Source organism: Brassica rapa, chromosome A09 (assembly GCF_000309985.2).
Source record: "Brassica rapa cultivar Chiifu-401-42 chromosome A09, CAAS_Brap_v3.01, whole genome shotgun sequence".
NCBI classification, from domain to species: Eukaryota; Viridiplantae; Streptophyta; class Magnoliopsida; order Brassicales; family Brassicaceae; genus Brassica; species Brassica rapa.
The window spans coordinates 44,754,675-44,778,589 of record NC_024803.2 but is presented as its reverse complement, the minus strand read 5'-3'; the positions used below and the strand labels follow the sequence as shown (position 1 = coordinate 44,778,589).

Sequence of the window (23,915 nt, the reverse complement as noted above, 5' to 3'; positions counted from 1 at the left end):
TCGAGTTGGGTCAGACTATTTGCCGACTTGAGAAAAAGAAATTCAAAATTATTTATTATCTCATAAGGGAAATATTTATAGTCTTTCATTCCATATCTAACTTTATTTGCTTGGAAATACTGTAGTTGGTTAGTTTCAAGTTTCAACACCTTAGTAAATTTTTTATTGGACAGAATTTAACTTTATATATTACAATTTATAGAAAAATATTTCAAGTTAATAAAGTTTTAAAATGGAAGTTTCCTAGAATATCCACGTGGGACCACCGTGACCAAGTGGAAGACTGCCACGTCAGAGTCAGAGTAGTGTGTAAATGGATATAGGTGGACAAACAGTGTGACGTGTTCCAAGATTTTGGGTTCTATCCAATTGCATACGTAGCGGGATCAGAATGCTCAATGCGATTTGTCTTTTACTGTTGTTGTGTGTTTGTGCATGTCTTGTTGCTTTTTCGTGAGGTAATGTCCAAAATGAAATTCAAAGTACTTGCACGAAACGAAACTATTAGTCTTCTTTTCTTGTTTCTTTGGTTCCCCCTTCAGATTATCATACATTTCAAATGTATATACATGTTGAGAATATATAGCTTTGTGGGGATCTATCTTTTATATTAAGAACATCATAATTCATAACGCAGTTAACTGTGTTTGAAAAGTAGCCAATTTTTTTTTTCTTAGCTGAGCACAATGTATAGTTGACTTTACATAACTTTGACTTGATCGTTGATAACTTAGCCAAGGGTAGCCACCCGATGAACACTTGAATTCTTTCTATGTTTAAGATCCCGTGTTAAACTATATTGTGGAATGGTATCCCAAGCTCAACGTCTCATCTTCAATAAACTATATTGTGGAATGGCTTTTAACTCGCAAATAAATTTTATTTACTGTTAAAGACACTGAGGCTTAAGATATTGACTCAAAGCGAGGAAGCCTACTAGTTGATGACTTCTTGTAGTTAATCCGCAAGGTAAATTACTCGAATGAAACCCTTAGGCCCGGCTATGGTTTTGTGTTCTAACTTCTATGTATAACTGTGTTCTTTGATTTGGTTTTATGTAGGATTTTCAAAAACTTAACCGTTGTAGGGAACTCTTGGCAATACAAGGAGAGCTAAAGCAAGCTCGTAGAGCTTTTGATGTAAACGAAGAGGAGATAACATCCCTAGATTGGTCCTTCTTTCTCGTCATTAAGCTTTGTTTTTTTATTGGATTAAACCTTCCGAAGCTAGTCAGGGGTGTAGCTTTTCAACTCAAAACTGTAGAAAAAAAAAATTATTACCAAGTGGAAATGAAAATGAAATTTACATTCATTTTACCCAACGAGTGAATCTTCACATGATAACGAATAAGGATCTCTTGCTATGAATACCAAACGTTATTTTGTGTATATAGGCCAAGAAAACATAAATTAATTGATAGAAACTTTGTAGGTCTCATATTGATATGAATGATGAATTAACAATCTGTGAAATTGTATCTCTTTATCTTGCATGTATGTAATGTATTTCACCAAAATTGAAAAGAAAACACAAAAAGGAGGATTAAGAAAAGAAACATCTATATAGTGAATAAAGTGAAAACCCTTTTGTTAATTATCATCATACGACTTCATTGTGTTCTTTGTATTTCAAACAAGAGATTTGCCTCTGCAACTTCATCTGTTCATAGAAATTAGCAATAAACTCATCTGCTCTCGCATCCACCCCTTTCTCCTCTTCGTTTTCATGATCATCCTGAGACGCACGATCACATTTCTCGTTGCACGAACCATTGTAGTAGCCGTATGATTTAACATATTCGGTATCATCTTGACCGTCCAATTCAAAGTCGTAATCAAAGTCAACGGAAGGAGCAATGCAAGGCAAGAGGAACCTCATGGAAGCAGGACGATGCATCTTCACGTTAAAAACCGGGGTGTCGTCGAAAGAGAGCTGTTTCTCACCGAGATAACGGCCGTTGTCAAAGCTGTTAGAATGATGAGCTAGGGCTTTGAGATGCTTGGAGAACAAGTTACGTAGCTCGAACATGTGCCACTTCTTGAAGATGCCACCTTTTCTTCCCCATAGAAGAGCCATTCTTACAAGACTCCAAGCTCTTTGTCTTGTGATTGATCTGCTTTTCTTTTTTGTTTCCCCCATGAAGACTTCTTTGTTGTGATGGAAGCTGTAAGCCCTTTGATCTTTGTCGTTGCTTTGGTTTTTCAGGTGATTGTTGTGTTGATGGGAGAAGTTGTGAACACTTGGTGTGTATTTATACAAAAGGAAAGCAGCTTTTGCAGTTGTCGACGCGGAAATATAGAGATTTACACATAAATATTCAATTTAGTAAAGTTGTTTATGGACAACAAAAACTTATTTCATAAGAATGGATTTCAAGTGGGACCTCTCAGGGCTGTACGCGGGCAAGATCTTAGCTGTTCAGCCGTTTTGTTTGTTTCTAAGTATATTTTCTTTGTTTGATTTTTTAAAATGAAGACTAACAAATTATTTTCTATCGGTCCATATTCACTATTCACTAAGTTTTCTTATCAATCTAAACCTATTAGTATCATTTATCTATTCTTCCACTGAACAATTAAAACGTTTTTCTTCTCAAAACTATAAGTGTTACCTCAAGCTGTAGCCACATTTTAGGAGACATATGCTCGATACAGTTACAAGCATTGTAGTATTATAGTATGTTTCCAGACCACGTGACTTTCGTTCCCAAATATTATTCTATTAATATAGGATTATCACCGCTTTCAAATCAGTCAAAAGTTACAATTCAGTTATTAAAGATTAGAAAGTGGGCGATTAAATAACGCAATGAACCTCGTGACAAAACAAGTATAGTAAAGAAGAATCGTGGTCGGTCCTTTAAATTTGTTTTTATGAATAGATATGATAGTGATACATCAAAGAATACAAACCTTTACCCACCCGCAAAATCGTAATAAAATATAAAATACCTTATATGATCTGGTCAATACTTTTTTCGATACTTAATTATTAAGTTCAAGCATTAATTAACAATCAATTTTAATGATTGGGCTTGATTAATAATTGTACAAGTATAATAGAGATTTAATTACATACAGTAGAACCTTCGTTGTAATCAAATAATTATTGTACAACTACAAATAATCAAGAGACTTGTATAACAATAAGCTTAAGACTTAGGTTCGCTAGCTGCCGTTGAATAATGTCTTACGGCTGTCTCGATTGTTATACTTTCCACGCGATCGTGTCCTCTCATAGATTTTGTTATGTGTTTTCAATTCATAAAAGAATGAAAAGCACAACTTGTGGCTGTAGGTTCGACCGAGGCACAACTTTTATAAATGGCATATATCCGTAGTAAAGACAAGACGATCTAATCTCTCACTGGAAGGCAGTGCTTCGTAGTTCACCTCTGTGGCTCTGGCATTCCTGAGATCCTTGATTATATTATATATATAAATGACAAATGTTTTCACTAAACTTGCAAAGTTGAGGAAACTCTGAGTAACGATTCATCTCTTGCAGACTTGCAAAAAGGGATAAGTCATCAGCTTCACAAATTTAACCTCGAGTTTTGATTAGGCTGGTTTTGACACTAGGCATCGTAAAAGCATCGTAAAAGATAGGTAGGACAGTATTTAAACTATTAATAAACTTCGCGCCATTCCTTTAATTTTGTTGACGTGGAGATTAATTGATATCAAAGGTTTAAACCTTTAACGTCACTATATATTAATCTCAATTCCCAACACCAGTGACCTAACTCTCTATTATTCAAAACTATATCATGGGTTTAAACCTTCAACGTCATTATATGTTAATCTCAGTTCCCAACACCAGTGACCTAACTCTCTATTATTCAAAATCTTTTGTGTAATATCAACGAAGTCAATAAATATATGACGAATTCACAACGTATATCTTCTTCTTTTTAACACTAAGAGAATATTATATACGAACAAGGAATCAAAGGATCCAACAAACACAGAGTCTCATAGTTACAGATACAAAGGATATCAGCATGACTCTCATTAACATTATACAAAGAAATCGAATGTAAAAGTCATCTTCCTCTAGTCTTCTTCTTGAAAACATGCAAGAACAGCTCACTTGTCCTCTTTTACTAGAATCTTAATTTCACAAGTCAACTTGTTAATAACTGCACTAAATTATCCACATTTAATATTTAAAGCACTATTTCACCATCATAAATTAAAACATTCGGCTTTTACTTCTTTTTTTTATATATCTCTTTAGATTTTATAATAGCACTTAAATTAAAATACTAAATATTTATATGATAATTTTATGTAATATATGAAACCAGTAATATTTCTTAAATATAAGCCACTAATTAAACATTATAATTAAAATAATGAAACCATTTTCGGAAAATATATAACATATATCAGTTTCAATTATCAGAAATTAAAATATATCTTATTGCCTTTCTTGGATTTCATATGACTAAGCTATTCTTATCTAACAAATCAAAATATCACAATTAAATGTTAATTTGAGACATAAATAGAAGATTTGACTTTAGATAAGTAAGTCCATAAATAAAAACATCATTAATGAAATGGTTAATGAAATACGTATATAAACAACAATAAGCTACAATAATATACAGCATTGTCTTCCTCCTCTGGTCGTCTTCTTCCTTAAACAGACACAGACCTTGAGCTACACTACACACAGAGAAGTAGCATTCTCAAGTGTTTTTACGTACGATGCTTTGGATTACAGAGTTCTCCGGCTTCTTCGCCGCTGCTTTAGCGGTGATCCTCCTCTCCCCCTCACTTCAGTCCTTTTCTCCGGCGGCGGCGATCCGATCATCCCATCTCGACGCCTACTTCAGACCATCACCATCACCCTCAGATCACTCCCTCGACAACTTCTCATACAGAGAATCTCCGATACTCCGCAACGCCGCCGAATGCAGATTCTCCGGCGGCGATTCCGGCGTCTGCAACCCTTCTTACGTCCACGTGGCAATCACTCTAGACTTCGTCTACCTTCGCGGCTCAGTCGCCGCCGTGAACTCCGTCCTCCAACACTCGACTTGCCCGGAGAGCATCTTCTTCCACTTCCTCGTCTCCGAGTCCGAGACGAGCCTCGAATCCGTAATCCGATCAACGTTCCCGAAGCTCAATCTCAAGATTTACTATTTTGCCCCTGAGAGGGTACAGTCTCTGATCTCTTCCTCCGTGAGGCAAGCGCTCGAGCAGCCGCTGAACTACGCGAGGAACTACCTCGCTGAGCTGCTGGAGCCTTGCGTCGACCGGGTCATCTACCTAGATTCGGATATCGTCGTCATCGACGATATCCTGAATCTATGGAAAACGGGTCTAGGCCCGAGCACGATCGGGGCTCCAGAGTATTGCCACGCGAACTTCACGAGCTACTTCAACGGAGCCTTCTGGTTCGACGAGAGGTATAACGAGACGTTCAAAGGGAGGAAGCCTTGCTACTTCAACACGGGAGTGATGGTGATGGATATGGAGAAATGGAGACGGTTCGGGTACACGGAGACGATCGAGAAGTGGATGGAGATTCAGAAGGCCGAGAGGATTTACGAGCTGGGCTCTCTCCCTGCGTATCTGTTGGTGTTTGCCGGTCACGTTGCTCCGATTTCGCATCGGTGGAATCAGCATGGGCTCGGTGGGGATAAGGTTAAAGGTAGCTGCCGTGATATGCATGAGGGACCGGTGAGTTTGCTACATTGGTCTGGTAGTGGCAAGCCATGGTCTAGGATTGATGCGAAGCATCCGTGTCCTTTGGATTCATTGTGGGAACCTTATGACTTGTATAAACGTTCGGATTAACGTCAATGCTTGACCTATTCGCGCGGTAAACTCTGTTCAAATGCACTGACGTTTGTCCCATCGACGCTGGTTTTTAGTGTACTGGCGACTAAATATATTTTTATGTTAGAGAAATAAATAAATATTTTGAATTGTTTGAAAAATAGTTGCCTATGTCTTCTTTATTCAATAATTTAATTGTTTTTTCTTCACTTTCATGTCTAAAAATATTTCTTAATCATTAATCTGTAACTAAAAATTATGCAACAGAAAGAGTGATAATTGTACCATAAAACAAGTATTTCATAAAATCTGTTAACAACAAACATGAAGCCGAAGAGTTTCTTACAAACCTCAGGCTAACTTTCTCTCTCCACCTTATCTCTTGAAGACGATAAACTTGAGCTTCGTCTCCTTCGGCACCGACGGCGCGTGGCGGCGCGTGGCGGCGCGTACGGTGACTGGAGGCCCCCTCCGTCTAGTTTCTTTCTCTCGTTTTGCTGTTATCCCATCTGTCTCGCTCCCTTCGATATGTGCGTTGTTCTGGGCTAGGGCTTGGCTCCGGAAATTGCTCCGCTGCAGAGGAGTTTTGATCCGGTGGTCTCGCAGCTTTCTCTGGAACAATGGCGAGAAAGTCGAGCGGTGGGTGGAGATTGCAGTCGGCTTTTTGGGGTATGGTTGGAGATCGATTTTCTCTTTCAGATCTCGTCCTGCTTTTTTCTGTTCGTGAGGAGGAGCGTCGCGGTGTCCTCTCCTGGGTTTCGACGGTTCGCTGCTCTAGCCCAGGCGGTTCTCGGCTACGGAGGGTGTCTCTCGTCGGTTTTTGAACCTGAGTATCCTCCTCCTAGCGTGGTGTGTGCTGGTGGGTTTCTCTACCACGGCGGCGAGTTCGTGAGCTTCAGCACGCAGGCGGGATGGTGTCTGAGCTCGGTGGCCGGCTCGCGTAGGTCATATGGGAGGTTTAAAGAGCGGTCGTCTATGTCCGCTTGAGTGGCCTTTCACTTTGCTTCCTCACCTTTGGCCCTCCTCTTTGCGGTTTCTGTACTGGTGTGCCCTGTTTCAAATCCCGTTCTTGTTGAGGCAAGTGACGGCCCTAGCGTCTCCAATTTCAGTTCGTCGGTTCTCGGCGACGACGAGCGTGTGGTGGTTCTCTGGTCATTGACCGCCACTTCCTAAAGCTCGGTCTTCGCTCACATCCCAGCATCACTTGGGTTTGCTTGTGCTCTTTGTGGTGGTGTGCGAGGCAATTGTGTGCAGGTTGGGCTCGGTATGGGATGTTCGGAGGTTGCAGCCCCTTTTTGCTCGGAACGGCATCATGTATAGGTCGTATTCGGGTCTAATAAAAGCTCGGTTTTGGTTTCTGCGGGTGTGTAGGCCTCTGCTCTTGTTGTCTGTTCTTGTGGGTTTGTGCTACTAAGCCTCGGCAAGCTGTTCTCGGATGGGCCATTATCTTTAAGAGCGGATCATCGGGGAGGCCAAAATTACCGGGTTCCGACTCTCGGTTGAACTTGGCTCATTCTTTTGCGGCAAGCTGTTGTTGTGGACATGGCCGAGCCTCGGGGATAGCGGTTTAGGTAGTTTGTGTCTTTCGTCCCGTTTTAGCTAAATCGAGTTTGTGTTTAGATTTATTTTCCGTTTATCTGTTTCTTGTTAACCTCTGTATTTTCTGTCAAAAACGAAAAAACTTGGTAATAATATCTTTACATTTTTACCAAAAAAAAAAAACAAACATGAAGCCGAGAAAAGACTTTTCATGCCTTGCACAACAACAAAGAGAAACCCCTATAACTAAGGGAGAACAAGTGTATGCAGTAGACAATAATTAACAATGTTCATCATTTTAATAATACAGACCGAATCTATACGTAGAATAACAATGTTCATCATTTTAATAATGCAGACCGAATCTATACGTAGAATAACAATGTTCATCATTTTAATAATGCAGACCGAATCTATACGTAGAAACTTAGGACAAGCTCTCTCGTTACATTACATACTTAAACAACAGAGACAATGTTCACTGCATATACTTACTACAATGACACCCTTCATCATTTAGAAACGAGATCCTCCATTTCTTCAACCGCTTTGTATGTTGATACAAAGAACGAACTCTGGTTATTCTTCAAGAACCTATGATCATTAGTTTTTTACGATTTAAAAAATAATTTTATTTAATACTTGTAATGTGCAGAACAGAAAAAAATGCCTAAATTAAGACGGAGAAGGGAAAACAAACCTTAGGATATCAACAAACTCGTCCTGCAATTCCTTCAAAGTCTCCTCTGCCATTTTCACACGGATCAGCAACTCCGGCAATTTCACTGCAAAACTCAATCATTAGAGTTTGACATGAAACAATAAACATAAAAGGTCTTATACTCTTAGCTGTGGTGAGTAACATTCAGCATACTGATTACAAAGAAGGTGGCCTTACCAAAGAGTCGTAACAAATGTTCAGCTCCGTACACAGTTGAAGGAGACACATCCCCAGATATGTTTTCCTCGTACTGCTTCCGCTCATTGTTGTAAAGTAACATTACCGGCAAAGCATTGTCAAAGTAGCAACGCAAACCTTTCAGAATCTCCTCTACTGAATTGCTTACCCTGCATAAGCTCACCAAAAGAAGGTAATATTATATCACAACAAGCCTGCAATAACTCTTAACTGTTGGAAATGACATTAACAACAGCAACAAAGCGCTTACCTGCCATCTTTCTTCATTTTGCTGTCAGTGTACTTCTTCAAGATATCATCCACATTAGGAGAGCGAGGAAGTTCCACAAGCTGCTCACATAAATGTTACAAAAAATGTCACTGATAAACCCCTTGATATATGGACCTAATGAATCGAGAACAACCTTTTGCATCTGAGTAACGAATTGACAATCGTCAATGAGTTGCTTCTTCAACGCTGACGGGATATTGAAAGTTAAAAGGTTGTCTGTAGCAACCAAATTCTCCTCCTGTATCCAGCAAACAACAAAAACAATCAGGCAAAAACTGATCAGCAAACAATAAAACAAACTTGGAATATAGGACAAAATGAAAGGAAAATCCACACCATTGGAGAGACTAGTGTATCAACAGAATCTTGTTTCCGCTTTCTTCCTCTAGCAACTGCAAAATATATTAACAAGAAAATGATGATGATAATATCTAAAGCATATGATCTATATAAAGCGTGCAATATACCACAAAAACAAAGCCTCTAATAAAAGACCCAGAACACTAACCACTAGGGCATCTAGGTTTCACCTTGGACACTCTCCAAGCCATAGCACTCTTGACTCCTTGCTTAATACCCTGTTCCTCAATATTCTCCTCGGTGTGTTTCAACACACAATCATGACCTATCCATTCGTCCCAACTGTCCAAACAAGTAACTAATCATTACAACAATAATCAAACCATGAAACTATCAATGCATTAGAAACAAAAAAAACTTGTAATCTTGGCAAACGTTTGATTTAGCAGCAGAATGATTTTCAGACCGATGATGCAATGTACCAACAACAACAGAAAGATCATTCAAACAATAAAAAGCCGGCAGTAAGTGACAATATTGTCGGAAAGGTTTACTAACCTTTTGTTCCAACCCTGTAATAAAAACCAAAGAAAATAAAAAAGATTACATATTGAAAACGGCAAAAATATAATAACGGCAGCATTAACAATAAATGTGTTTTATTTGTTTATGCTTTAAAGAGATTTGTGGTTATACGCAAAACAAAATAAAATCTAAACTTACAATGTAATGCACATAATAGTTCCATTCATTGTCTTTAAATGCAATTTCAAGAACCTGAAACACAAAACAAAGATCAAACTTAAACACAAAAGCAACCAGAGAACAACAACTCCAATTAAGACAAAAATAACATTACCTTGGCTTCGTAGAAACAACCTTTGTGGTTGGCTAAAACTTTCTCTCCCTCTTCGAATTGACTCACGTCCGCGGAAGGAGGAGGAGGAGGAGGAGGCAAGACGTCTCCGTCGCAATCGGTGTTGGACTCTGTAACAGAGAGAGAGCCCCGCCGTGTTGTAGCATCCGTGGATTCATCTTTCTCGGCGTTGCTATGGCTTCCCATTAGAAAGGTGTGGAGAACGAAGGAAGAAGAGTGAAGAGAGTTAAGGGAAACAAAACACGATCGTCGAATCTCGACGGGGCACCAAATTGCTTCCGGGGTTTTTCCAATCGACGCGACGGGAAGAATAATCAAACTTCCCTGGCTAATGGGCTTTTAAGGAAGCCCATTTAAATTTTTTTTATCAAAGTAGGCCATTATTTACTTAGGGGGGGACAAAGCAGTAATAACCGTATTTTATAAGAGAAAAAAGACGCAAACACCCCCTTGTCTACCAACGAGGTTGGAAAAGTCTGGGTCGGTTGTTGAGACTTGAGATTGTGTTCTTCTTCAGTGTAAGGGTACCTTGGTAATTTAGAAAATCCGCGTATTCTTGGCCACTAAGTCTCGCTCCGTTTATAAAATGTCTCTCAACAAGAAGAGTACGAAGCAGACATGTGCTAGTTAACCACACGAGGAGTTCTAATTAGTTACCTAATTTCAAAAGCTTTTGTCTGAATCGAAAGATGGAAGACGATATGTGGGCTGTCTCCTCTTCTGGTTCTTCGAGAAGCTATCGATCAGCAACGACAGCTGCTAAGTATCAATCTGGTTATTATCCCAAATTCCCTTTTCAATTTCTAAAATTTTCATTTTTAGGGTTGATGGGTCTGAATTGGGTTTCTAATTTTTTATTTTTTTTGTGTTAAGAAAGATTGAAGCTTTACGTTTAATTTAGATGACAAAAATACTTTTTTTCTTTTCTTTCTCGAATTTCATCAGGTTCTTATCGAGATTCGGGAGATTTTGATGAAGATTATGATGATGATGATGATGATGTTGAAGTGGATTACCCATGTCCGTTTTGCTCCGATGATTATGATTTAGTCGAACTCTGTCACCATATCGACGAGGAGCATCAGCTTGAAGCTACCCATGGGGTATGTCAAACTCACATCCTCTCTCTCCATATTATTTACTATTAGACATTGAAGTATTTTAGATATTGATTGAAAGGTTCACTTACTTGCTCTAAGTCTAGTGAGTAGGATTGTGAAGAAACATGTCCCCTCAGTCTTCTAATTGAATATCAGTATTTAGACTTATCCTTTAGAATCGAATTGAAATTGTGAAATGGTTTCAAAATGAGAAACATAGCACTTGATCTTGGAAACGTTTTTGGCTTTACATACTTACTTAAGAGGTGAATGATTGATTCCGGTTCAGTGATTTGTTATAACATCTTATATTTAGATTTTTTGTTGTTGTTTATGATTTGTAGGTATGCCCGGTTTGTAGCAAAAGGGTGAAGATGCACATGGTGGATCATATAACCACATACCATAGAGATGTCTTAAAGATATCCTTTTTTCATTTCACAAACGTCACTTTTTTGCCAATTTTCTAGAGTCTATAAAGAAGTGAATGCAATTTATTAGAGAGTTTCCTTGACAGAAACTTTACAGTGAGCAGAAGCAGACATCTTACATGGACGATCCATACTCATCAGATAAATATCTTCAATCTTTCCACGATGACATGCCGCCATCTATCAATCATCATACTTCTAAAGCTGTTGTTGCGGACCAGTTCTTATCTTTCCTCAACAGTCCTCCATTGCCAAAGCCAACCAAGACTGTGCAGGTTGATTCAAGTGTAGAAGACAAGGCTTTGATTGAGGATTCCTCTACCGTAAAAGACAGGGCATCTTCCACAGCTTTATCGGATACTGAACAACTGGAGAAGGCAAAGAAGTGTGAGTTTGTACAGGGACTGTTGTCATCAGCCATGTTTGATGATGATGGATGCGACTTCTTCTGAGATTAAAGATAAAATAAAAGCAAAATAAAAATGTGAAGCCTGTAATGGCAAAGGCAAGTCATTGGCATTGTTGTAACTTTGTTCAGTTCTGTTTTATCTGTTTCTCAGACGTTAATGTAGGTTTAGTCTCGTAATATTATAAGCCAATGCGTTTTCAGGTTTGTCTGCACCAAGAATCTTAATTGTACAGCTCTATTTCCTTTCAACGCACTTGCCTGTCTCTTAACCTTTGGAAGTTAAGCTTACACTGTGCTTTAAGCGCCAAAGTAGGAACACTTGTTAGACAGTCATCAAGCCCGTCTAGCTCAGTTGGTAGAGCGCAAGGCTCTTAACCTTGTGGTCGTGGGTTCGAGCCCCACGGTGGGCGTTTACTATTTTTGATGTAGCCTGAAAAACTAATTTTTTCACTGCAGTTCAGCTGTTTCAAAATAACAAAGAACCCAGTTTCTATAAAAGCTTTAATCTTCTCATGTTAAAGGGGTTTTCTATATAGCGTCAAAAACGTTCGCTTGTTTCATATGGCTCTCACTACCAGTGAGAATCATGTATTGCTTGTTTCATATGGCACTCACTACCAATGAGAATCATGGCCGCATGAAGCCTAACAACCCCCACCTGTCTCAGCCGTCATATCTAATACTGTATTAAGAATTTGCCTCCGCTCAAAATTCTTTTGTGAAATTATGCATTTAAGTTTAAGTTCTTTAAACATAGGTTAACAATTAAGTGATGGTAGGTTTAAATTTCACAAATTTTGATGCAACTAAGGAATGGAAGCATAATAAATAGGTCGGACACTGAGGAGCTTAAAATGTGAAACCATAACCAATTAACTGACACAACTTATGTTTTTCGGGCAAAGAAAGTATTTCAACAAAACCAACTTCATAAAACATTCAAAAACTTCTCAAGTCAAGTGAAATGATCTATATAGCTTGATCACTATATCCTCTTCACTTCTTGGACTTCTTCTTTGGCACCCTACACAAGCACAGACCCGTAAATGAATTAGTAGATGCTAATCAATTCAAAACAAATACTCAAATTGATATCACCACGGAGATCAGACTTACTCTGCGGTTTGAGCAGTAGTAGTAGCAGCAGCAGCAGCTGGTGGTGCAGTTGCAGGGGCAACATCTCCTCCAGGACCCTACACCACAAACCAATATTCAACGATCCGCAATCAAACTCAAAAGGACAAATTTTAATTTACACCCATGAAGTTAAGTTAGTACCTTAGCAAGACGCTCTTCTCTCCTAGCATGTTTCCTCTCACGGCTAGCCTTGTTCTTAGCCCTCTTAGCCTCAAACTGATCAGACAAAGTCTTCTCTCTGGCCTTCTCGGCCTTAGACTTGTGGATGCTCTCCATCAAGACACGCTTGTTCTTAAACACGTTACCCTTGACACGCATGTACATGTCATGGTACATGTGCTTGTCAATCTTCTTCGACTCTCTGTACTTCTTCAGGAGACGCCTTAGCACACGCATCCTACGCATCCACAGTACCTTGGTAGGCAACCTAGCTTCACGGGTACCCTTCCTCTTACCTTTTCAACCAATAGACAAAATGTCATCATCATTTTACAAATACTATATTTTAATTCAAACAAAAACAAGAAGGGATGCATACCGTATCCAGAGTGACGACCCTTCATCTTGGCAATCTTCATACGACGTGCTCTGGAGCGAGAGTGGATCTTGGTTGGTTTCCTGATGATGAAACCGTCCTTCACAAGCTTCCTGATGTTTTGACCTAGACATTTTCAAAACCAAACCAATCACTCTCTTAGATTATCAGAGCTATTAATCAGCATGATACATAAACCACTATTATATCCACCTAATCAAGCAACATCAACCACTAATAGCTTTACATTTGTAGATTCCAAATTGAATACAAGAGAGGATAAGAATGAAAATGAAAGAAACATACGAGAGTTGGCCATGGAGATGTCTTGAGATTCATTCGGATCGAGCCAGACTTTGCCCTTCCCGCACTTCATCACCGACGCGGCGAGCCGCTTCTGGATCTTCAGAGACACCATTTTCGCGAGGATTTGGTATTGGTGTGGCGGAGGAGAACTGCTTCTCCGAGCAGACGAAAGAGTTTATATATATATATATATATTTCTTTAATTCTCTAGGGTTTCAGCTCTCCGAGGAGTCCATTGGGCTTTATATTTTAAAAGAAACTTGGGCTTTCTGAAAAGATCACATATTTGCGTTGGTGTTTTCTTTTACCCTGGTGAAATATTCAGTCACACGAAACACTATAAAGAAACTGTAGATTTTTATAATATAGGTATCATTTTTTATACTATTTTTTCATGAAAATATATTTGTAAATATGAAAGTGTCTCCTTTTTTGAAGTGTAAACTACTTTTAAGTTTGAATCCATTGTTTGTTTTACTGACAAGTGACAAAAACAATCTGCAATAGAAACGTTTTGGTACAAAGCCTAAATCCATATGTTTTTGTTTTAAAGGTAGCCCAAGAACAAACGTTCTTACAAGCATTCAAAACATCCATCCCATAATTACATTCAAAAAAGTGCCAACACAAACACAATGGTCACAAAAGATATCTACCACAGCTTTTATGAGAATAAAGACAATAGAAAGATCAAAAAGATGATCACATTTTCTCATCAGCTAGTAAATTAACTTACCTAACCAATGAGGGAAACGGGAAACCCCTAGCAACATAAAACTGCCCCCACTGAGGTAAAGTAGCACTCCTAGTAATGAGAAACGCACATCTATTTGTGATTCGCATCTCGACCTTGATTTTCCACCTAGTGAATTTACTCAACATATTATGCAGGCTTTGTAGTTCATGTTTAAAAGAAGGCCATGCCTAAATCCGTACGTTATTCTATGGAGTTGAGTTGAGTTGAGTTGAATAATCGATTGTTTTTAGTAGCTCCCAAAATTTCTTTGTATTTTGTTATCTTGGATCCGCATTTACATATGTATTTTTATTTAAAAACAGTTAGTCAACATATTTATATTATACATGATAAAAAGGATTTTGGCTTCAGATAATCACAATTATCGGGACAGTACTGGGAAAATCAACATAAATCTAAAACAATTACAACTTGTCAAATAAATTTAAGAGGTGGAGAATTTATATATCTAACTCAGCCTTCCCAAAAAATATGATTGCTGTAAAATTAAAATAATTGAAACTATAATTAATTGGAAAAGTTTTTTGAGATGGAAATCGATATCTCAGTTCGCATGATCTTTCTATGTGCTTGTTCCTGAGATTAGGTTAAGCAAAGGAAGCTTTGATTATCTGATGTTTTGTTTGTTTCTTCAATTAGTTCCTTTAGGTAGAGTAATTATTTTTTTGTGCAACTAAATAGAGTAATTCTATTGTGAATAAAATGTGTGTATACGTTATACAGTAATACTCACAGACCAGATTTCTAACCAGGACAATCAGCTTAAGGATCCCTCTATTATACATTACCTCCATAAGTAGAAATAAAAATATAAAAAGATAGGAGAAAACATTATCAAAAGTCAAATATTCTAATGCTTATTTTTTGTTGGTAAATTTTCAAACTAACCAACAAACGAAACAAACGTTTGTGAAACTTTTGATTTTTCACTATTAAATTATTTATACCAAAAAAAATCATTTGGCACACGTTGGGAAGCTAAGTTGTCCACCAAAGACAACCTTAGCGTTGTCACAAATAGCTCCAACCAAACCTCCTGACGCCGACTGTTTTTTTCCTTTCTTGCCTACGTAGTTCAAGTTCACGTCAACAACATTGACTCCTGCGCACGGTACCGATTTGCTGCAATTGAGCTGAACAACATTATGTGTAATTGTTGTTCCTCTTATGTTCGAGAACAACACATCGCTTACGGCAACTTGTGAATCCTACAAACACACACACACAATAAATAAATAAAATATAGAATTTGGTAAGTTATTGAATGTAAGAGATTAATTTGACTTTGGGTTTCAGATTTTCTCGGTTATAGCTTATATATACTTACTCCGCCTCTTGAACCGTAGTTTTGGTCAATGATGATTGGGTTCTTGACACTTTGCATTTGAATGTTTTCAAATTTAATGTCCGCAGCCTTGCTTGGATCTGAGCCACCCCAAGTCTTGATTCTAAGACCATTGTCGGTCTCTATCATCGTGCAATTGCTAACGTGAATGCCGGAAACGTCCTCCTCCTTCTTGTACTTACCAAGACTACCAATACTTATACCGTGTCCTGGACCACAAATAATACCTTGGATGGTTACATTGTTGGAGCCACGACCAATTGAAACACAATCATCTCCTGTCGCCATTTTACTGTTCGTAATGCTAACGTGGTCCGCATTGCTCAAATGGATACCATCAGTATTAGGACTTTCAGCAGGCGCGAGAAGCTTAATGTTGTGGATGTTGACAAACTCGGTTTTCACCAAGAACATGTGGAAGGCTTTTGAGTTGACCGATGTGATGCCGCTGACTTCAAGATTTTTCAAGTTTCTGAATTTTAGAGACTGCATGTGTACGTAGGTACGAGTGATTGGTAAAAAAATATAACATTCAGTGATATATTATTATTATATTATATTATATTATATTATATTATATTATATAATTAATTTATACCGTTGGAGGAAGATTGCAATTGGTCTTTTTGCCACAACCTTCTTTCCATATGTCTTCACCTTTGCCGTTGAATGTGCCGGTTCCGGTGAGAAGGACATCGTTGACACGCTCGAATAAGAACCATTCGGGGGTTGCATATCCACTTGTTGTAGCGATGATCGTGCCTTGAACTTCGACAGTTACTCTGCTCTTGCATGGACCAGCAAAAATAACTGGACCAGCCAAGTATTGTCCTGCAGGGACTAGTAGCGTTGCCGGTACAGGGCTGTCACACACTTGGATCCATGCTTTCAAAAACGCCTGCGTATTATTGCATGTCATCCAACTTTTTAGAAGAACACTTTATTATTGGATCAATGCTCTTTGTCACATGTAATTTACTAATTAATAACCAAAAGGTTATAAGGCGAAACTCAAGCTAATCCCTAAATTTTAAGACATCTTACCTTGAAAGTGTTGGTGGCACCATCTCCCACGGCCCCAAACTTAGTAATATCAAAGACCGCGCCGGAACTACCGGAAAGGCCACGTCCGCCACCGAGATATTCACCATTAGCCAGGCAAGAACCAAACACTACGGCCATTAGAATTAACGAACCTACTTTACTATCATTTGCCTTAGCGAGCAACCTTCTTCCATTAGCCATTGTTATAATCAATATTTTTTTTTCTTTTCTTTTGTCTTCTTTTTAAAAAGTGTACACAAATATATATATTGATTTGATTATTGGAGGATTTTTTCTTTTTGATTATTGGAGGATTGATGATGTGTTTTATAGGGTTGGTTTGTATTCTATTTATGGATTTAAGTATGTTTTAAAGTAATGGTTTCAGGGAAATATCAGTGTGTGATTGCATCTTCTTTTGCGGATGGCTCACCACCCAACGTTAAGTAATAACGTTCTGATTTCACGGTCAGTTTTATATATAAGAAAAACAAATATATTGATTAACTGGTTAAGAATAATCAGCATTGCTAGATTAATTAACAATCTATAACTGCAAGCAATTTTTTTTTTGGAACGCATCTTTCATAACTGCAAGCAATTATCTACCATTTGTTTATGATTTTCGTTTCTTTCTCAACGAATTCTGTGTAAATAACAAAGTTTTGTATTTTTGCAACTAAATTGTTTATACTGAAATCCAGACTAAACCCCAGATATATAAAAATTCAGTTTTTTCTTTTGATGAAAAAAAAATTCAGATTTTTGATATCATTTAAAGGCGTGATTAAATTATGTCTATGTGTTATAATATAATTTTGACGTTTGATTGGTAACTTCTGGAACTACTGTGTGTACGTTCTCATTTGAAGCTAAAAGACAGTTTTTGTTGCCACCATATCACCACTGTAGGGTCTAATATATATCAAAGACATGGTTGGAATTAATAAAAACATGGACTATGAAAACATTATTTATTGTTTTCTATTGAACATTAGATTACGTAAATATGGAATTGAGTCTGTCATAACTCATAACAGAGATAGTGAGAGCTTTACTCGACCCATATCTCCCCATCGGGTCAATTGTTCGTTTCCCACGGATAACATTCATCATCCTTTAGACCCAAAAAAAAAACATTCATCATCCTTCGTCATAATTTTATTAGTTGCTATTCTCTTTAAAATAAATAATAAATTCGCGTAGATATAATTTATTTATTTTTTAAAAACTTTATTTGTTTACCACGAACATTACCTTTTTACTTAAAATCTATGAATCTACCAATACATTTAGAGTCTCACCTTTCAAAAGGTATTAAAAAAAAGTCTTACCTTTCAAAAGGTATTAAAAAAAAGTCTTACCTTTCAAATATAGTGTTCATGTACTATTCACATAGTTTCGCATGAGCTTCGTATATTTTGTTTTCTATTCGCATAGGTTGTTCCAATTTGTTTTTTTAGAAATGGCCATAGATAGTAAAGCGTAATAATAATTAATATTAAAAGCAATTAGTACCGCATCGTCTAAACACATGAGTCGGATCGTACCATCTTGGCTACTCATTTAGATAGCATCCTTAATTCTAAAGGTAAATAAATAAAACGGTTAATTGATTAGGACGAAGCTTAATTAGACTTGGCCAAAGGGGCGAGCGAGATAAGCCAAAGCTCCAACAAGTGGGGCATTAATGTAAGTGGCTGGCTCGGACCGCTGGTAGTCTGACCGTTCATCAGGAAACTGGTCGTTCTGGTCCGGACCACCAACGACTGCACCGGTTAGATCGTTGGGATTAGGAGATTGAGAGTTAAACATGGAGAAGCCATCGTGGCATTGGATCTTGGTCGGGTGGGCTGCAACGGAGGGGAGGGATGAGCCACGGTGGTGTATCCGATGTGGATATTTCGAACCATAACCAACCATGTACGACATTTTCAGTGGGTTGTCCCCAAGTAAATAGTCCACCTGCCATATATATATATATCAGTTACACTTTTGTATAATAAATAAATACTAATCAATCCTATTTATTTCCAAACGATATCGTGTCAAATTTTGTTTGGTTTCGGTTTGAGTTTGATAATAATGTGCAAATGCAAATATATCGTAAAGGCTTGTAGTGTAACACATTAATTTTAAGACCGAACCTGATTCTTGGCAATGGAGCGTAAGCGGGCGGGAGTGACGACGGAGCCACCACAGTAAACGACGGTGCGAGCAGATGTCAAGTATTTGGCGTAGGTCAAGAGCAAGAACGATGTTGACGTCACGTATTGCATGTTGCTCCCACTCATCTTGAACAACAGCCCACCTATACATACAAGCAAATACATTACACTCTTCCATAAATTTGGTAGAGAACCCAATTATTACTACGCACTATTTGAAAAGAAGATGGTTATTAAGTCATCATAGTTAACGAAATGAAAACAAATACACACTACCCATTAATTGTAGCCTTGACTCTGGTCTGGAGAGGGAAAGAGTAATAAACGAGAACATTATAGGCAAATATGTAAATAACTATGAGAGAATGAAGAGTTAATTTGTAATATACCTGGGGTGTATTGGGAAGAGGAAAATGGAGCTCCAGGTATAACAGAGCAAATGAAACTATCAGCATGCTCTTTGTACTCTTCAAGTGCTTTCACGTTCTGACACTACAAAATAAAGCTTGTTTAACATCATTTATATTATATATTTGTATTAGTTATAAATGATGTAAAATAAATTTACATCACTTAATTAAATGACTCTGAAAGTGGTGATGCAAATAATTTACATCATTTTATTAAGAACTGATATGAATATTGTTATTATTTACATCACTTAGTGTAATTGATGTGAACATGTATCAATTGTAAAAAGTGATATTAACACATACATCAGTTTTCGAAAAATGATATTAATATTAATATCAGTTGAATAAATGATTTCAACTATTTATATGAAATAAAAATATCAAATTCGAAAAGTAATTTTAATATGTTAATAATTTTAATTTAAAATATTATTTTCAATTTTAAATTGACGTCAAATTTATGTCGAAAATAAATAAATTTAAATATTTATATTCATATTTTTTTTAAAAGCGAATACAAAGAAGGGAAACATTAAATATACATAAAAGTCCTATGAAAAAAATGAATTAAAAGAAAAAAAAAAGACTGAACAACTATAAAAAAATTGCGATGAGAGTTCTTCAACCGAGATTCGTATTCTTCTTTTCTTCTTCTTGTAGACTTCCATCTTCTCCTATTCTTCTAGAGATTTATGAATCAGCCATTTCCCTCGGAGAATACCATTTACACCTCACCAGAATAGTTTCCTCCTCCAACACCTCATGCTTCTGCTGAAATGAATTTCAGATTACATAATCAAACCATCTGAACCATTTCTCTCGAGATATATTTCTAGCATAATCTGTACAGGTTAGAAGACCAGAGGATAACGAACTTAAAAAATAAGGATTTGTAAGCCATAAACAAAAGACATGGAAATAGAAATTTTTTGAAAGAACAAAAAAATTGAAGTAGAAGAAGAATACCTTTTCAGATTTTTCCATCAAGGTAGTTGGATTAGCAAACCTTAGTTTTCTTTCAAATCATCATCATATAAGGGAAAATTCTCCAGCCGCCAATGGCTTTCTAATGAAACGTCATCTTTACTCATTAAGAAACAAAGTTTGATTTTTTGTAGAATAATTTGTTTCTAATAACAATATAACTGTAAAAGATGTCTAAGCACTAGAGAGACGAAGTGGGGATCTAGATCATGAAAAAAGAATATGCTTCTAGATAAGAAAAAAACTGTTAAGAAAACACGATCTAATTAGAGACACAAAAAAATATAAAAGCGACAAAATCTTAACTACATCGTAATCTTTTTAAAATATTAAGCTATTAAAAAAATATATTGTAACAAATGTTTTAAATGTTAAAAATCCAGATAAAATAACATCATTTTTATTAAATTGATGTTAAAATAATATGTAATTACATAAGTTTTATTAGTGTCATTTTTATAGTGATGTAAGATACTCCCTCCGTTCTGTTTTAACTGACGTTTTACAATTTTTGTTTTGTCTCCATTTACTTGTCGTTTCCAAAAACCAAAGCAAAAGCTAACAAAAAGTGACTTGTTTTACCCTTATACTTGTGAGTTGTCGTAATAATGATTTAGAGTTAGTTCATATATAAAAAGGTTAGAATAGGTATTTGGTTAGCTGCCTAAATATGTGTGAAAAGTTGGAAAGCGTCATTTAAATTAGAACAGAGGGAGTATTTGTATCAAATAAACAAGTGATGTTAAACAAAATAGTAAATGCATCAATTATATAACTGATATAAATACATATAGTAATATCATTTATGTTAAATTGATACAAATGAATAAAAAGTATATCACTTTTATTGAATTGATGCAAAATAATTAATAATAACATTACTTATTATAACTGATGCTAGATAATGTATATTTGTCTCACTTGTAGATAAGTAATTTAAAATAAAATCATTTAACTTTCTGATACAATTTAAGTGATTTAACTCACCTCTTTTTTTGTAGTGTGAATCAGAAACTCCTAGGGAAAATCAAAAAATCAAATGGTTAAATATTTTGAATCATATCATAAATGACCTAGCAAAAAATAAGTGTATCTTTCTTTTATAACCTTCGAGAGAAGAATTCTGGCACCAACGTGCTTATTATCCCAGCTAAACATGTTATCAAACTCATCAGCCCCAAGGTTTCGCCCATTAGCTTGGACGTAACTGAGATATGTTGGGTTACTTGTTGCTTTGTGTAACCAAGCAGCTCCCCATAACAACTCATCCTGACCAAAAAAACATTAAATTGATTTCAGATTTTTTTTTTAGATTAACGTTTAAGTTTTAGAAAGACCCAATATAAAAAAGGTTGTACCTGATATCCAGAGTAAGAACAGTAGAATGGACAAACTTCTGGCTTTAGACCTGCACTGTAGGGTCCTCTGTACTTGTCCGCAAATGTAAAAACCTTAAAAACCCATTAACGCAATTTAATCAATGCTCAGATTTATGACATTTTGTATAGAAAATTATTTTTAGTGCACATGGTTATTTAATGTAATAATATGTACAAAAATGTGAGGATTTTTTTTGTTAACTTTGAATATGAGTATGTTTTTTCCTTTCATTGTTTACCGTAATGGCTCGTTGGAGGAGGAGATTGGAGTAAGAAGGATCACATTTCCTGAAAACAATCGAAGCAGCGGCAAGAGCGGCAGCAACTTCACCGGCGATGTCAGAACCAGGATTGTTATTGTCTACTTTAAACACACTTCGTGGTGTATCCATGTCCTCTGGTCTCTCCCAACAAGCATGGTCCATGTTAGGGTCACCAACCTATATATAACGCTAACATAAACCACTTCTTCCTCTGTTTCTCATAGTTTATTTTTTTTTAAAAGTGGATATAAATTAAGTAACCTGAACATAAATGGTGTCAGGATGTGAAGTGGCTTTGAGAAGAAAGTCAGTGCCCCAACGAACTGCGTCTTCAGCGTTTGGTAACTCAGAGTTCATGAGATCACCAAACTCGATTAAACTCCATGAGAGCATTGTGGTTGTGAATGCCATTGGAAAGCCAAACTTCATGTTGTCCCCTGCATCATAGTATCCTCCCACCAAGTCCACCTACAAAATTAATCTCATTAACCAAAACTAGTACATCAAATCTGTAACTTTTTCCTCTGTTTTATACATCAAACTCCATAAAGTAGTATATATCTTTTGATGGAGAAATTAAACCTAGAAAATTTTAAGGACAATAACAGAGTTTCAAATATAAATGATTTTTTTCCTATGTTTTATACATCAAAACCATAAAAGTAAGGAAAACTTTCAAGAAAATCATGAAAAGCTTCAAACTAAAGAAGGTTTTTTCGTCTTATACGTTTTGTATTTTGTGAATTTTAATAGGTTTATGACCTATGTTGGTCAAACTAAATAACAATCATGGAGAAAGAAAACAAACCCCCACGTCACATTTTCCAAAACAAAAAAAAAGTAATAAAACAAAAGAAAGTAGTGTGATTTACGTTGAGGGCAGAGCCATCAGAGAGGCCAGAGTTACTCCTCCAAGTCATCCTCTGGTTTGGAGGAAGCTTTCCGGATCTTTGACCTTCGAAGAAGAGAATGGATTTGGTGAGAGCGTCTTTGTAGTTGTGGTTGTCGAGGTGGTAACGCTGGTGGATGCTACGAAGAGTAGAAGAAGACGGAGAGGAGAAGCCACTGGAAAGAAGCAAAAGGAGAACCATAAATGTGGCGATGAGGCGAGAAGAAGAGATAGTAAGAGACATTTTTCTCTCCTCACGTTAACGAATGGAGAGAGAGAGGCTTTAGGTTAGCAGATGATGAACAGAGAGGAACTAAAGCTCTGTTTATATAGAAAAATATTGGCTTACTCTCCCCTCACTTTCCATCTCCTCTCTATTCTAAGCTAAACCGGGTTGGTTAATTATTTTTACTGAGCAACTTTCTTTGTTTTTTTGTTAAACCGATTTTTTGAAATTTTGTAATCACTGAATAATGTAGAAAAAATTAGCTTGCTATTCGTTAACACAATCTCGAAATTTTAAAAGTTTTGTAACCATTCACCTATAACGAAATTCAGTCAAAACATTTAATTGTTATCATTATGGTAAAACGAAAAAAATAAAGAATATAAATTCGAATCGATAAGTCAATTTTACGTGGTATGACCAATAGAACAGTAATGAGATATGCATATGCTTTTGTCAGAAGACTCAAAAAGTAAATAAAAAGGGAGAGAAATGTGGGAGTTGTGGGTCTTGTATTCAAAATCAGAACAAATATTGGTCGATTACGAGAAACATGCAAATGTGGAGGGTTTTCTAATAATATGCATGTTTGTTCAAAAAAAAAAAAAATTCGTCATTGTCCGTGCGCTCGGCTCCTTGGGATTGGCCTTGGCCTAAATGATGAGGGGCCAACTTACAAAGTGGATAAGCAATTGCTTTGCTTATTCTTTTAAGTTTCCCTTAAAAATTATAATGCATTCTATTGCATGTACATTGCCTTTTCATAATCTAAAACATTTTAGCTCACGTAGGAAAAAAAAACATTTTAGCCAACTCTTTATCTCATCCTCA

At 36.7% G+C, this 23,915-nt stretch overlaps 7 protein-coding genes, 1 long non-coding RNA gene and 1 other non-coding gene across 11 annotated transcripts; 3 read left to right on the top strand and 6 right to left on the bottom strand.

Moving 5' to 3' along the window:
- Positions 1–1,363: 1,363 nt before the first annotated feature.
- Positions 1,364–3,647, bottom strand: LOC103843743. Its single transcript, XM_009120503.3, has one exon. The coding sequence runs from the start codon at positions 2,137–2,139 to the stop codon at positions 1,600–1,602; it is 540 nt and encodes a 179-aa protein (XP_009118751.1). The 5' UTR covers positions 2,140–3,647; the 3' UTR covers positions 1,364–1,599.
- An 833-nt stretch (positions 3,648–4,480) lies between these two features.
- LOC103843742 (probable galacturonosyltransferase-like 5) lies at positions 4,481–6,001 on the top strand. Its single transcript, XM_009120502.3, has one exon. It carries the CDS (start codon positions 4,716–4,718, stop codon positions 5,808–5,810), a length of 1,095 nt encoding a protein of 364 aa, XP_009118750.1. The 5' UTR covers positions 4,481–4,715; the 3' UTR covers positions 5,811–6,001.
- Positions 6,002–7,525: 1,524 nt separating this feature from the next.
- Positions 7,526–10,116, bottom strand: LOC103843740 (protein MRG2). 3 transcript variants are annotated; one of them, XR_004451001.1, is made up of 11 exons: positions 9,681–10,116; positions 9,545–9,598; positions 9,380–9,393; positions 9,030–9,163; positions 8,858–8,913; positions 8,655–8,759; positions 8,501–8,580; positions 8,230–8,399; positions 8,032–8,116; positions 7,725–7,925; positions 7,526–7,629 (listed from the first exon to the last, which is right to left on the bottom strand). XR_004451001.1 is itself a non-coding variant. In XM_009120501.3 (10 exons), exons 1-10 carry the CDS (start codon positions 9,882–9,884, stop codon positions 7,844–7,846), a joined length of 984 nt encoding a protein of 327 aa, XP_009118749.1. In that variant the 5' UTR covers positions 9,885–10,116; the 3' UTR covers positions 7,563–7,843. The 3 variants fall into 3 exon arrangements, 1 of the variants encoding a protein (XP_009118749.1); XR_004451000.1 differs by having other exon boundaries at positions 7,563–7,667; positions 7,716–7,925; XM_009120501.3 differs by having other exon boundaries at positions 7,563–7,925.
- Positions 10,117–10,250: 134 nt separating this feature from the next.
- LOC103843739 (protein DEHYDRATION-INDUCED 19 homolog 2) lies at positions 10,251–11,850 on the top strand. Its single transcript, XM_009120500.3, has 4 exons — positions 10,251–10,472; positions 10,644–10,801; positions 11,143–11,220; positions 11,325–11,850. The coding sequence occupies exons 1-4, from the start codon at positions 10,388–10,390 to the stop codon at positions 11,679–11,681; spliced, it is 678 nt and encodes a 225-aa protein (XP_009118748.1). The 5' UTR covers positions 10,251–10,387; the 3' UTR covers positions 11,682–11,850.
- Positions 11,851–11,975: 125 nt separating this feature from the next.
- Positions 11,976–12,048, top strand: TRNAK-CUU. The gene has a single exon. It is a non-coding gene; the product is annotated as a tRNA-Lys (tRNA).
- A 412-nt stretch (positions 12,049–12,460) lies between these two features.
- Positions 12,461–13,843, bottom strand: LOC103843738 (60S ribosomal protein L19-1). The gene is made up of 5 exons (XM_033279082.1): positions 13,617–13,843; positions 13,314–13,436; positions 12,917–13,230; positions 12,755–12,831; positions 12,461–12,662 (listed from the first exon to the last, which is right to left on the bottom strand). The coding sequence occupies exons 1-5, from the start codon at positions 13,726–13,728 to the stop codon at positions 12,635–12,637; spliced, it is 654 nt and encodes a 217-aa protein (XP_033134973.1). The 5' UTR covers positions 13,729–13,843; the 3' UTR covers positions 12,461–12,634.
- Positions 13,844–14,900: 1,057 nt separating this feature from the next.
- On the bottom strand, positions 14,901–17,838 carry LOC103843737 (exopolygalacturonase clone GBGE184-like). Its single transcript, XM_009120498.3, has 4 exons — positions 16,763–17,838; positions 16,317–16,616; positions 15,701–16,204; positions 14,901–15,581 (listed from the first exon to the last, which is right to left on the bottom strand). Exons 1-4 carry the CDS (start codon positions 16,961–16,963, stop codon positions 15,330–15,332), a joined length of 1,257 nt encoding a protein of 418 aa, XP_009118746.1. The 5' UTR covers positions 16,964–17,838; the 3' UTR covers positions 14,901–15,329.
- A 398-nt stretch (positions 17,839–18,236) lies between these two features.
- Positions 18,237–23,362, bottom strand: LOC103843735 (endoglucanase 1). The gene is made up of 9 exons (XM_009120496.3): positions 22,842–23,362; positions 22,231–22,437; positions 21,946–22,146; positions 21,686–21,778; positions 21,435–21,596; positions 21,334–21,344; positions 19,320–19,420; positions 18,910–19,073; positions 18,237–18,727 (listed from the first exon to the last, which is right to left on the bottom strand). The coding sequence occupies exons 1-9, from the start codon at positions 23,100–23,102 to the stop codon at positions 18,395–18,397; spliced, it is 1,533 nt and encodes a 510-aa protein (XP_009118744.1). The 5' UTR covers positions 23,103–23,362; the 3' UTR covers positions 18,237–18,394.
- On the bottom strand, positions 19,814–21,326 carry LOC117127960. The gene is made up of 2 exons (XR_004451003.1): positions 20,310–21,326; positions 19,814–20,185 (listed from the first exon to the last, which is right to left on the bottom strand). It is a non-coding gene; the product is annotated as an uncharacterized LOC117127960 (long non-coding RNA).
- Positions 23,363–23,915: the final 553 nt, after the last annotated feature.